General features: G+C 45.6%; 1 protein-coding gene across 1 annotated transcript in view; it reads right to left on the bottom strand.

The window, feature by feature from the left end:
* The window catches only part of NOX3 (NADPH oxidase 3), a 109,788-nt gene that overhangs the window by 14,428 nt on the left and 81,911 nt on the right, over positions 1 to 13,449 (bottom strand). Inside the window, exons 10-11 of the mRNA XM_030195489.1 lie at positions 11,069 to 11,231; positions 3,537 to 3,683 (exon numbers count right to left, since the gene is read on the bottom strand). Of these exons, the coding sequence (XP_030051349.1) occupies positions 3,537 to 3,683; positions 11,069 to 11,231 (310 nt within the window). The remainder of the gene's footprint in view (positions 1 to 3,536; positions 3,684 to 11,068; positions 11,232 to 13,449) is intronic.

The following is a 13,449-nucleotide window of genomic DNA, read 5'->3' as shown; positions in this document are numbered from 1 at the left end:
TCCTTACCATCATCCTCCCTGTCCCTTGGGTCTGGTCTCTGTCCCCTCAGCTGCAAGTTTAAAACTTGTGGCATTTACCAGCAGTGATTAGATCAGACCTTCCTCTGGCCAGCCCCAGGGTTCTTCCCTCTGTCATTATTTCCTTTTGCCACCTGGGTGGGAAGTGACAGGGGGAAAGCCTCGGGCTGCATGCCACCTCTAGTTCCTCATTTTGAAAAATTCCATGGTCTATCTCCCTACTTCAAAGAACTTGTGTTGCACCTTAGCGTAGGGTTTTGATCTCCTGCTTTGTACTTGCCTATAATTTAGGTACAAGCACTTAGGTTGTGCAACTTTCTTTAAATTAGTCACCTTATTTTCTAACTTCTCTTTTTCTCTTACCTATCTATCCAGCTTATTTTCGAAAGAGAAAGACGCCCATATTTCGACCCAAATCGGGAGATGGGCGTCTTTCTCACGTGGGCGACCAAATCGGTATAATCGAAAGCTGATTTTGGGTGTCTTCAACTGCACTCCATCGCAGGAACGACCAAAGTTGACAGGGGCGTGTTGGAGGCGTGGTAGAGGCGGGACTGGGGCATGGTTATCGGCCGAGGAGAGATGGCCGCCTTCGGCCGATAATCGAAAAAAGAAAGGCGGTTTTACCGCGATTTTGGGTCACTTTTTTTGGACCCTTTTTTTCACGAACAAGTCCCAAAAAAGTGCCCCAACTGCCCAGATGACCACCGGAGGGAATCGGGGATGACCTCCCCAGACTCCCCTAGTGGCCACTAACCCCCTCCCACCAAAAAAAAAGAACTTGAAAAACCTTTTTTTCCAGCCTGTATGGCAGCCTCAAATGTCATACCCAGCTCCATGACAGCAGTATGCAGGTCCCTGGAGCAGTTGTTAGTGGGTGCAGTGGACTTCACCCAGGTGGGCCCAGGCCCATCCCCCCCTACCTGTTCGACTTGTGGTGGTAAATTGGAGCCCTCCAGACTGCCCCCAAAACCCACTGTACCCACATCTAGGTGCCCCCTTCACCCCTTAGGGCTATGGTAATGGTGTAGAGTTGTGGACAGTGAGTTTTGGGGGGGGGGGGATTTGAGGGGCTCAGCACCCAAAGGAAGGGAGCTATGGGCTTGGGAGGTATTTTACTTTTGTTTTTTACGTTTTACAAGTGCCCCCTAGGGTGCCCGATTGCTGTCCTGGCATGTGAGGGGGACCAGTGCACTACGAATCCTGGCCCCTTCCATGACCCAATGCCTTAGATTTAGTCGTTTTTGAGCTGGGCGCCTTCGGTTTCCATTATCGCTGAAAAACAATACCGCCCAGCTCAAATCCGCACAAATCCGATGCATTTGGCCAGCACAAACCGTATTATCGGAAAAAAAGATGGTTGTCCATTTTTTTCAAAAATATGGTCTGTCCCGCCTCTTCACATACCCGTTTTCGGACATAGACGCCCATGGAGATGGGCGTTTGCGTTCGATTATGCCCCTCTATATGTCCCATCTTTGCTTATACCCTATACTGTCGATTAAAATGTTCTATTACGTATTGTTTTGACATTATACCCTATATTGTCCATTAAAATGTACTATCACGTATTGTGTTGACATTGTAAGTAGTATACTATGCCATACTTTGTATTGCTATTTGAATATTTATATTGCTCATGTTTGATTTATTCTTACTGTATACTGCCTTGAATGAATTCCTTCAAAATGGCAGTAAATAAATCCTAATAAATAAATAAATAAAAATAAAATAATAATAGGTCAGCCATAGAGCTGGTGTAAGTGCTCTTACCTAAATGCTGAAGATAAATGTGTAATTTAAAGTCCCATCCATGCTCTGCCAGACTCCACATGTCTACCAGTAAAATACACGCATGTAAGTCATGTGTGTATGTACAGAATAGCGTTTGGTGGAACTCTGGCATTTATACATGTATCTGCCATTATTCTAAACATTGGTGTGTGAATGTTAGCAACCATTTTATAGAATTACCCCCATACCTATAGTGCGCTTTGTGTTCCTTGCTGAAATCCAAGCATGTTCTATAACAACGCATATAACTTAATTGGCTTAATAAGCCAATCAGCGTTGTTAACGGCACTTAACAAGCAATAATAGCTAAGTGTATTCTGTAATGCACAGCGCCTACATTTTAATGCATGCAGGTAAAAAGGGGTGTGGTTATGGGTGGGGAAATAGGCGTTTCGTGGAGTTCCAAAATTTATGCGCACTGTTATAGAATATGGCCCTCTGCTCCTAAATCTACACCCCAGGATTTATGCTATGCTTTCATTGGTGTAAATGGAGGCGCATAGATTTAGGCGCTATGGTGTCAACAAAGCGTATTCTATATACTGCGCCTAGGTGGTAATGATTTCCATGTGGATTTTTTAGGCGCCATATATAGAATCCCCCCATTGCACTAAGGGTCTGTAAAGATAATCAATGGCAGTATTCGGATAGGGTCTCTGTGGGACTTATCGAAGTACCAGGTCCTGGATATGGAGCCCTTTTACTAAAGTGCGTAGGCACCAACGGAATTCAATGTGCACGAAATTGGAACTACCACCCGGCTACTGTGTTCCCCCGGTGGTAATTCTATTTTTCACATGCATGAAAATGGAATATTTTCTATTTTCTACTGTGTGGCGCTTACCTGGCAGTAATTGGCAGTGTACGTGTGCTGGCCACTTACCACCCGGTTAGAATGTGAGACCTTACTGCTAAATCAATGAGTGGCAGTAAGGTCTCAGCCTGAAAATGGACGGGCGCTGGTTTTAATTTTGCCACACGTCCATTTTTGGCCACAAAAAATTCCAGGCACGCTGAAAAATTGACCTGCGCTTATCCACAACACGCGCCTACACCAGCGCAGGCCACCTTTAGGTGCGCCTTAGTAAAAGGGCCGCTAAGTGCTTTAAAATATTGACGTCAAGCACAAACAGAAGAAAAAACTCCACTGAGGGCAAGCACCAGGCTACAACGCCGGAAGAAAAAACCTCTCGCAGATGGCATCCAGGGAAAAATCTTTATTTAGCAAAAATCTTCAATAACAATAAAAATAACAATGAAAATAAACAATAAAATATTGACCCCACTATACAGTCCCCTGATATTCAGCCGATGGCAGGCAGTGCGGTTAGCTGCCACCACCAGCACTGACCTCGGATATTCAATGCAGGGCTGTATCCGGCAACTGACATTGAATATCCGGTTTCAGTTTTGGCCGCAGTAACTTAACTGGCTAAGTGAATATTTATCTGACTATTCCTGGCTGGTTAAATAGTGCTGAATATCAGGCCCATGGTCCATTGTTTAGCGTTTCAAAAGATCATATGAAAAAATGGTAATGCTCACAGTGGGTTTCATGTGTTATATTTTCAAATATAAAAAAAAAAGTTATTAACCCCAGATAACAGATATTGAGAGTGTGGAAGAAGAGGAGTCAGCCTATACTCTCCATCATTACGCTTAGTTCCTAAAGAAAAATACTCTACCGCTAGAGAGTCCAAAGAGTTTCATGCACATTAAAATACCTGACTTTCATCCCACTTAGTGAGAAATAGGCGGAAGCTCAGGAAATGAGCTCTCCCTTTCTCAGCCATTTGTGTTTCCAGAGAGAGCAGCAGATCAGCAAACCACTCAAATGCATATGTATCCCGGCAAATCCAATAAAAATAGACCTAAGAAAAATAAAGTGATTTCAATGGCCTGTCTCCCAACACATGATATCATGCCAGTTTACACTGTATTTTAGAGATCTTGTTATTCTTTATTACAACTATATTCTGTATATCTGCAGATGATATCACCTTACTTATCAAAGCAAACACCCACAGAAGGTAATCTCTCCACAGGAGAAGCAAAGACAAACGTACAAACAGTGGATCCAAAAAGAGTCCTCTCACAGTTGGTGTCTTCCTAAACAAGGTCTTTATTCAAATCAATAAAAACAACCCGACACATAACGTGTTTCGGCCATAAAGGCCTGCATCAGGGGTCTGTTGATCTTTGATGCAAAATAACTTGTAAAGCAGTTGACTCACAGTCAAACATCTGTTAACAGAGATATCCCAGTGGTACAGTCTAAACAATTCCACCTACTGGACTAAAAACACCTTCTCTTTTGAGAAACACCAGCAGCAATTTGTGGTGAATGAACCAGAAAGCAGACGTGATATAGAGGCTCCAGTGAGTCAACTGCTTTACAAGTTATTTTGCATCAAAGATCAATAGACCCCTGACGCAGGCCTTTACGGCCGAAACACGTTATGTGTTGGGTTGTTTTTATTGATTTGAATAAAGACCTTGTTTAGGAAGACACCAACTGTGAGAGGACTCTTTTTGGATCCACTGTTTGTAAGGTTGATCACCTTACTTATACCTTGCTTATAGTCAAAGCAATATTTTTACCTCGGTTCAGGATTGTGTTACAATTGTAGAGTGCTGGGCCACTGATTATCTGCTAAAATTTAATGTAGATAAAACAAAAATCTTATGGCTGGGACCATCACTGGAAAATCTCCTGGAAAGAACATTAATATTAAAAGATAGGGCTTATGAATCTTAATCATCATTGAAGGTTCTTGGTGTGTGACCCTAGATCCCTTTTTAAATGTATTAATCGAAAAGCTTTCTTAGAAACTCCATCAATTAAGACAGAGAAAATGTTTTCAACTGGAACATTTTAGAATGTTAACACAAGCCTTCATTCTGTCATGGTTGGGGAAGGTGAGCCCTTGAACTGAGAAGAGGTTGGCTCTTCCTGTGTGGTGTCAGCGCAGCACAGGTCCTCATCAACAGTTGCTTATGCAACCTCCTGGCAGAGTCCAGAAGCTAGAGAAGGCAGGACCTGACTCGGATTGGCTGGAGTATAGGACTAGGTGGCACCTAGCAGACTGGCTGGACATGACTAGAACAGTCTAGAGGTTGGCTCTTAAAAGAGCACTTGGGTAAAAGGAGGTTCGAATGCCCAGAACCCAGACAGGACTAGGACTGTCAGGAGATTGACTTTTAAAAGAGCCCTTGGGTACAAGGAGGACAAAAAGGCACACTGGACAGGAAAAGATGGGGACTGAGGGGCCGGACCTCAGGAATCGAACAGGGCAGAAAAGCAGGGAAGAGTAAGGCAGGAACACCAGAATGGACAGGGCTGGAAGCAGAAACAAGTAGGGCTGGAAGAATGGAACCAGCAGGGCTGGCTGCAGGAACAGGCAGGGGTGGAACTGGTAAGGCAACGGACACTGGAGTAAGCACAACTCTAGAAGCTTGTTGCAAAAACACTGGTGGAGTGTAGCATAGGCGCCGACTCCATGGGTGCTGTGGGTGCTCGAGCACCCCCAATATTCTACCCACTGGAAGTAGTTCGTTCCCTCCCTCCCTCCCAGTTCCAGGCCCCCTCCGTCTCTCCCTCCATCTGAATTTTAAAAGTCATCTCTTGACTTGTCATGAGAGACAGAGAGGGAGAAGGGCCAAGCCTGCACACATTTCATCACTGCTGCTGCCGGCCGCCGTAACTCGTCCTCGATGAGGTAAGTCAAGACAAGTCAAGAGATGACTTTTAAAATTCGGACGGAGGGAGGGAGGGATGGAGGGGGCCTGGAACTCGAAGGAAGGGAGGGAGAGAGGGACGACAACCCTGGAACTGGGAGGGAGGGAGAGAGAGAGAGAGGGGAGGGAGGGGGGCCTGGAACTCGAAGGGAGGGAGGGGGCCTGGAACTTGGAGGGAGGGGGAGGAGGGACAAGGGGGAGGAGGGATGAGGGTGAGGGGGGACTGCACCGCCTGTAAAAAAAAAAAATTCAGCACCCCCAATCATTTTGAAAAGTTGGCTCCTATGGAGTGTAGAGCATTTCCGTAAATATCCCTAGCCAGGAAGTGAGATCATCTGACACTGCCCCATCTAGAGCTATAAAAGGGAAGTGCAGCAACCAGGAAGTAAATGCTCACAAGACTCTAGGCCCGGAATGTTGCAGGACGCTAGTGGGTTACAGAATCAGGGGAGGGGCATGATAATTCCACCAAAATTAGACTATTGTAATGTTTTACATTCAGGTTGGTCAGATAAATTAAATAAGCATCATCAAACTATGCAAAACCAGCTGCAAGACTAATCTATTCTGCTAGAAAATTCAAACATGTATCTCCCCTTTCAATTAAGTTACATTGGTTACCGATAGAAGCACATATTAATTAATTTTAAGATTTTCTTCCTAGTCCATAGGATTATGTTTGGGACAGCACCATTATATATGTCACAATTGATAATAAAGCTCTTAAGAACAGAATGTCCTATTCAAGGAACCAATTCATTCTGAATTTTCCTTCTGCAAAAAATATAAAACCTAAATGGATTTTTCCACTATTTTTCCTTACCAAGCTGCAAAACTCTAGAATGTATTACCGCTGCCCAGTGCAAATCCCTGCCACTTCTTTGGAGGCTGTAAGAGAGGCAATCCAAGGCACACCTGAAGGAGCAACAAACAAAAAGAAGCGCAAGGAACCTTCAAGAGAGGGGGCTACGCAGGACCATTTTTTAGCATTTTACCTTTGCACCCGCACCATTGTCGGCATCATTTATGTGAATTCAAATTTATCATTTTCCACTGATTTGACACCCTTGGATTTTGTGATCATTGAAAAGCCCTGATGCAGGCGGTGTCATGGAAATATGGACCGTGTCGGGTCTGATCAATAAAAGTTGACGCCCCCTTTCTTGAAGGCTCCTTGTACTTCTTTGGAGGCCACATTGGGCCCTCACCCAGTAATTGTCACCACCTGTGCCCTCATTCCGTTCCAACCCTGGGTTACTGCCTATAAAGTGGGTTAGGTGCGGGACAGTTCATGGACACATGGCACAGCCCTACAAATATCCTTTTAGGATTACCAAGGAGATGGATAAGTGCCACTCAGATTATATTTTCCCTTCCCTCATAAGTATAGGTCAGCTTTTTGAATATCAACATCCAGCAGATCTCCTCGCAGGTCGGTAATCCTATCTTCTCACTCTTCACAAAACCATTTAAGCCTACACAACATTCATTTTATTGTTTGTTATTAAAAGCTGCTATGCATTGCAGTAGAGCTAATGAAAATGTATTCAATTTATTTAAAGTATTACGCCTGGGAAATTATTTTTCACCCAATGCAAACAATTGTCTTTGATAATCATGTTTAATGTATATCTACACTTCAGTGAAAGAATAAGCATTACAGTAACTCAGACTAATCTAACAGAATTTGTACTAATTATTGCATAAAATCTTTGTTTACTGGCAAAAAAATTAATTTTTTAGAAGTTTCCCTACCAGCAGCTTAAGACATTAATTTTCGCATTAAAGCACTCACAATGGCTCAGTGGTACTGGGCAGTCTCTCTTTTTGCATTAGCAAGTGATGTACTATGCCTGCTGGGCTGTTCTCTCACTAAAAGGAACATAAGAAAAAGGAAACTGAATAGTTCAAGGAACTAGAACAAGGTTGCAAAGCCTTTCACTTTTTGGCCACCCACTCAAATCCAGAATGTAATGTCCTAAAAGAACTAAAAGAATGAAACATATGTTTTTTTAACAGTGCTTTCTACCCACATATGTATTTTTTCTGTGGAATGTTTTCTCTTACAAATGTTGTAAGAAGTAAAAATATTAAAAGTGGCGAGAGCATACCATGGATCTGGAGCATCAGTGAACCCCAGGATGCTGAATCTTGAACAAGCTCAATGCCAGTTCCCAATGCCTACTTCAGTTTCTGTCAAAAGACTGAGGAAATGAGAGGGGCTAGGGCATGAGGGGAAGTGGAGGGGAGAAGGTTGGGTTAAGATGAATGATGTTATAGTTATTTATGCTCTGTGGGAAGCAATGTACTGAAGAGTCACAATACATCTTGAGCAAGTTTTCTTTATTGTACTTGTTTTCTTGAAAACTTAATTTAAAAATTGCTAAACAAAACCCCCAACATTAAATGTATCAGGGCCAGCAAGAAGCTGGTGTTTACAAGGATGGGTAGCCAGTGTGAACTTGGCTGGTTGTAGCTGGGCATTTGGCTCTGTTCCTCCAGTGCACTGGTGCACTATTCCATCCTGACTCTCCTGTCCTGGCTTGATGAGAGGTGTGTTCCTTCTCCAGTGTTGTTAGGTAGTCGTGGAAAAATAAGCATGTTTTGTGTAAAAAACAAGCACAAAACAAACAATATCAGTTCCTAAAAATAAGCCCAATTTTTTATGTGTCTTATAAATTATGTCCCGGTGTCAGAAGGCAGCTCTAATACAGAGGTGCTGCATGTTGTGATTAACTCCTTCCATAGCCAATAAGGAAACAAAAGAGGACAGGATAAGGCGGGACTAAGTGCTGGCTGACACACTTTCTTGCAATGTTATCACGGTGACAATTGTGGGCAATCGGTGGTATATCAAGTCAAATAAAAGAAAAAAAGAACAAGCCTAAAAAGAAGCTATCTGCAAGTTCAGAAAAAAAAAATGCAACTTCAAAAAATGTTAGGTTGGTAACACTGTCCTTCTCCCCTGTTACACGTTGAATGGGCGTGTATGTGTTCCTGTCCTTGTGTCTTCTGTCTTTGGGTGTGGTGTGTCTTGTCCTGATTGGCCCTGCTGGAGCCAGTCCAGAGAGCTGAGGGTTTATCTGTCCTGTCCTTGGACTGGTTTAGTACAGGGTCATTATCTTTGTATTATTGCCATTGCCTGCATCCCCCATGCCTTCTGTTCTTGTTCCTGAGATTCCAGCCTGGCCTTTTTTCCTAGTATTCCTATATGCCTTGCCTTCTTCCTTATTTTTCTGTTTGTTTCTGGCTTGAATTTCTGCTTTGAACATTTGCACAGGTAAATGCTGGCTTAACTTACCATTTGCATTAAAAGCTGGTGTTGTTTGAACCTGTCTGCCTTAGGGCTAGTGCTATTCCTATTTTCAAAGAGCTCCATATCTGGTTAGGCTGGTTTGCAGGATTTTTGTAGGTTTTTGGTTTTACTTTCATCTTGTGACAGGCACAGGTTATGAGGGTATTATAGGTGAGAGCCAAAAGATCCTGATTGTTTGGTTGGTTGTGGAAGGACTGGTTCAGGTTATGCCCTTTCATAAGGATTGTAGGTAAGAGCTACAAGATCCTGATTGTTAAAAATTGTTGGAAGAAAAGGTTTCTCTTTAAAATGGAAGAAAACTACAGAGCCCATTACAACTGAGGCTAGAGCAGGAGACTCAAACAGCCCCAAAAAGGGAGAGCACTGCAGGAAGGTTTTGGCCCATGAGGGATCACCAAAGGGGAGAGTAGGGGCAGGGAAGCCTGAAGTTAAGGAGAGTTTTGCCCGTATTAGGAAAAGGCTAGAGGGAAGAGTCCCCGCCTCAGGGAGGTGTGAAGCCTGTAAGCCTAATTGAGGAGGAAGAAAAGAAGCTCATGGATAAGTGGAGAGCTAATGAAAAGGAGGAGTTTTACCCTGGGAACCCTTAAAAGATCTCCCACAAAGCAATGAGATAAGAAGACAGGAAGGAAGAACCTACAGCCCTGAGATCTGATGAGAAAGTATGACCTGAGATGCTCCCACATGGAAAGCCTATTGGAGAGGATTCAAAGTTGGATAGAGGAGATCTCTACTGAGAGAAGGAACAAGGTACTTACCGTTCATTTGTACTGAACACATGAACAATGTTGTTCTAGTATTTTTCTTAGGACTACGAGAAACAGCAAGGGGTGGAGGATAGGACTTTAAAGTTATGGCAAGTTTGGTTCTATCCAAGAGGAGGTGGCCGTTATACTAGAGCTTATAGTCCTTACTATGAAGGATCCAGTCCTTAATTTTTTGAATGCTTTTAAAAAGGAATACTGAGAAGAGAAAAACCCTAGAACTGGTTAGCGAGACATATGTTGGGGAGAGACTGCATACTAATTTGCATATCCTGAAAACTCTAACAATGTATCAATTTTTTTTTGTCCCCCTTATGCAAGAATAAGAGCCAGAAGGTGCTGAATAATAAAGGTTTTGCTATAGCTCACAGAAGGAGTGGTACTCAACTCAAGGAACCAGCAGTTTAACTTGGTTAACTCCCAAGCTAAGCATACCATTGCTAATGAAGCCAGCCCTGAAATCCTCTTCCAGTTTGTAAGTTCCAGTGAAAGTTTTGTTGCCAACCCCTTACTTTTAGTCTGAAGAGGGACTGCTACCATCAAAGTGGTGCTCTACCATTTCAGGCTATACCCTGTTCCATTGAAGACCAGGTAACCTATAGCCTGTGATAAACTTGCAGTATTCTGGTGTCAATTTTCCTAGCCATTGAAACTGAGCAATGCCTCTCTGCTATTGGCGAACCTCACATTCCTGCTTGTTTGCCAACCTGCACACATTTCTGCAGCTGTTTTTCCTAACTATTGCCCCCTGTCATACAACTGGTAGTGACACCTCACTTGCCAAGGGTTCCCCCACCTTCTGATTGCTACAGATGCCATCCAGTTGTGATGTGGCATCCTAAATATTGCTTAAAAATACTTCTAGACCCATGTTGGACAAATGCGCTGACCCTAGGCAGTATTAAACACTTTTCTATTTACCAGTCTGTGCACTTGAAACTAATGTTAACAAAAAAAAAAGGATGTGTTCCATGTGCATAGTTTTTTTGAAATGCCCACCCATTCCACGCCCATGGCTATGCCCCTTTTTGATTGCGTGCATTAGAATTTACATGCACCATGTTGTAGAATACGCCTAGAAAGTTGTGCATGTAAATTCTAATTAAAGCCAATTAGTGCTGCTAATTGGTTAAGTACCAATTATCGGCGCTGATTGGCTTGCTAATCAATTAAGTTGTGCACGCAATTGTGGCCAAATTAGAGCATACAACTGAAGGCGCCAGATATAGAATTTTGGGGTCTGTTAGCATCTCTGCTCTTCTCTTCGATTTTAATGGACATATGCAGCAGAAAATGAAAACAGATACTGCTTTCAAGAAGGTGTTCCAATAGGTGAAAGTTTTGTGATTTCTTGAAGACCCTGGTTTGTCACATGCTAGTACGGAGTTGGAATACACCCCTTTCTTCTCCAATTGCTGTATAAGAAACATTTTACTTCTACCTTTTGTAGCTTCAGTTCTGTGTCTGGATCGCAGTACCTGTACCAAATCGATTTTAGAAGTGAAGCAAATGGAGTTACTCCTATTCCAGCTGCAATGCATACACTGACTTGGTAATCAAACACATCTGTAGTTGCTGCTCCAAATGGTCCGTCCACAGCAAGCCTAAAATAACAACATGAAAACTGTTTTAAAACATTACACTTTAAATATAATGGACCCAATATTCAGCTAGCTATGGTGTGCATTTTTATGTTCCCCGCTACCTATTTTTCCAGATATTCAGTGCTAGGCCATGTCTGGGAACCAGCACTGAATATCTGGTTATAGGTTGGCCTTTAAAGCTTATGCGGTTAAGTGCAATGTTCAGGGGGTCTTTTACAAATGCGTAGTAGCTTTATAGCGTGCTGACCGGTGCGCGCTAAATGCTAGAGATGCCCATAGGAATATATCTATATCTATCTATCTATATATATATCTATCTCTATCTATCTATCTATATATATATATATATATAGCGTTAACACAATCACCTGGGTCCCGATAGGAGCAGGAGAAAGATAGACCCCCGGTGCCGGGCCCCCCTTAGAGGCTGGGGAGGAGCAGATACAATTGGATTCAGGGCCCCTGCTTTGACTGGTGGGCCCCACCAGCAGAAGCCTTCCTTCCAGGGCCGGTCTTAGGGCGAGGTGACCGAGGCAACCGCATAGGGCCTCGCGCTCAAGGGGGCCCCGTGCGGCAACCGCCCAAGCTCCAGTCCCCCCCGCCCTCTGAATTTTAAGTTACCTCGTCATCGAAGTCGGAGCTGCTGGGCGGCGCTTTGGGAGCCTTCCTTTCCCTCAAGGGCGGGACCAGAGCTGAACGAGGGAAAGGAAGGCTCCCGAAGCGCCGCCCAGCAGCTCGCACGCGTTTCACTGCTGCTGCTACTTGCCAGCCGCTCCGATGTCGACGACGAGGTAACTTTTAAAATTCAGAGGGAGGGGCGCCTTGGAGCTGGTGGGTGGGAGGAAGAGAAAGACAGGCCTTGGAGCTAGGAGGGAGGGAGGGAGCTGGGGAGCCCAGCCCTGGAGCTGGGGAGCCCTGGGGATGGCCTGGGAGCTCAGAGGGAGGGATGGCCGGCCCTGGAGCTAGGGTGGGGGTGGGGCTAGGATGGGGCCCCATCAGATTGGGCTGCATAGGGCCCCGCACTTGCTAAGACCGGCCCTGCTTCCTTCCAGCGCTGTTAACCACAGTCTGCCCTGCTTCTGCTTCCATCACACATGCTCAGTTTTGATGAAACTGAGCATGCGCGATGTGAGGAGAAGCAGTCGCACTGGGCAGGCAATTTGGCGGAGAACAGCACTGGAGGGAAGGCTTCTGCTGGTGGTGCTTGGGGACCTCCACCAGCCAAGGTATGTAGAGTTGCGATGGGCATGGGGGTGGGGTGGGACAAAATGTTTGTGTCCCCCACTTTGGGCTACTGCCAGTGGTGTGCTGGAGCTGGCTCGCACGGCTCGCAAGAGCCGTTTGTTAAATTTTCTGGCATCTTGCGAGCCGGTTGTTGGCCCGTGCTAGCCGGCTCACCTCCGCTCCCCCCCCCCTGCCCCGCAAATCCATCTTCCGTCTGCCCTCTGCTCCCCATAGTAGCCCTGCTGGTTTCCTTTCTGCGCTGCCGCCGCTGTCCTGCCTTTAAAAACCAGCAGTGCTACTATCGGGGAGCAGAGGGCAGACGGAAGATGGACGACCAGGGGAGCGGAGAGGGCTGGAAGATGGCAGAGAGGAGGGCAGGGGGGAGACAAGGATTGCTGGACATGGGTGGGTGGATGGAGGGCAGGGGAGAGGAGGGTTGCTGGACATGGGTGGATGGAGAGGAGGGCAGGGGGGAGAGGAGGGTTGCTGGACATGGGTGCATGGAGAGGAGGGCAGGGGGGAGAGGAGGGTTGCTGGACATGGGTGCATGGAGGGCAGGGGAGAGGAGGGTTGCTGGACATGGGTGGGTGGGTGGATGGAGAGGAGGGCAGGGGGGAGAGGAGGGTTGCTGGACATTGGTGGATGGAGGGGAGAGGAGGGTTGCTGGACATAGGTGGGTGGATGGAGGGCAGGGAAGAGGAGGGTTGCTGGACATGGGTGGATGGAGAGGAGGGCAGGGGGGAGAGGAGGGTTGCTGGACATGGGTGCATGGAGGGCAGGGGAGAGGAGGGTTGCTGGATATGGGTGGGTGGATGGAGGGCAGGGGAGAGCAGGGCTGCTGGACATGGGTGGGTGGATGGAGGGCAGGGGAGAGGAGGGTTGCTGGACATGTGTGGAGGAGAGGGAAGGGAGAGAGAAGAAATGCTGGACATGGGTGGATGGAGGGCAGGGGAGAGGAGGGTTGCTGGGCATGGGTGGATGGAGGGCAGGGGGG

Source organism: Microcaecilia unicolor, chromosome 3, assembly GCF_901765095.1.
Source record: "Microcaecilia unicolor chromosome 3, aMicUni1.1, whole genome shotgun sequence".
NCBI lineage: Eukaryota > Metazoa > Chordata > Amphibia > Gymnophiona > Siphonopidae > Microcaecilia > Microcaecilia unicolor.
This window is presented reverse-complemented; position numbering and strand designations above follow the sequence as displayed.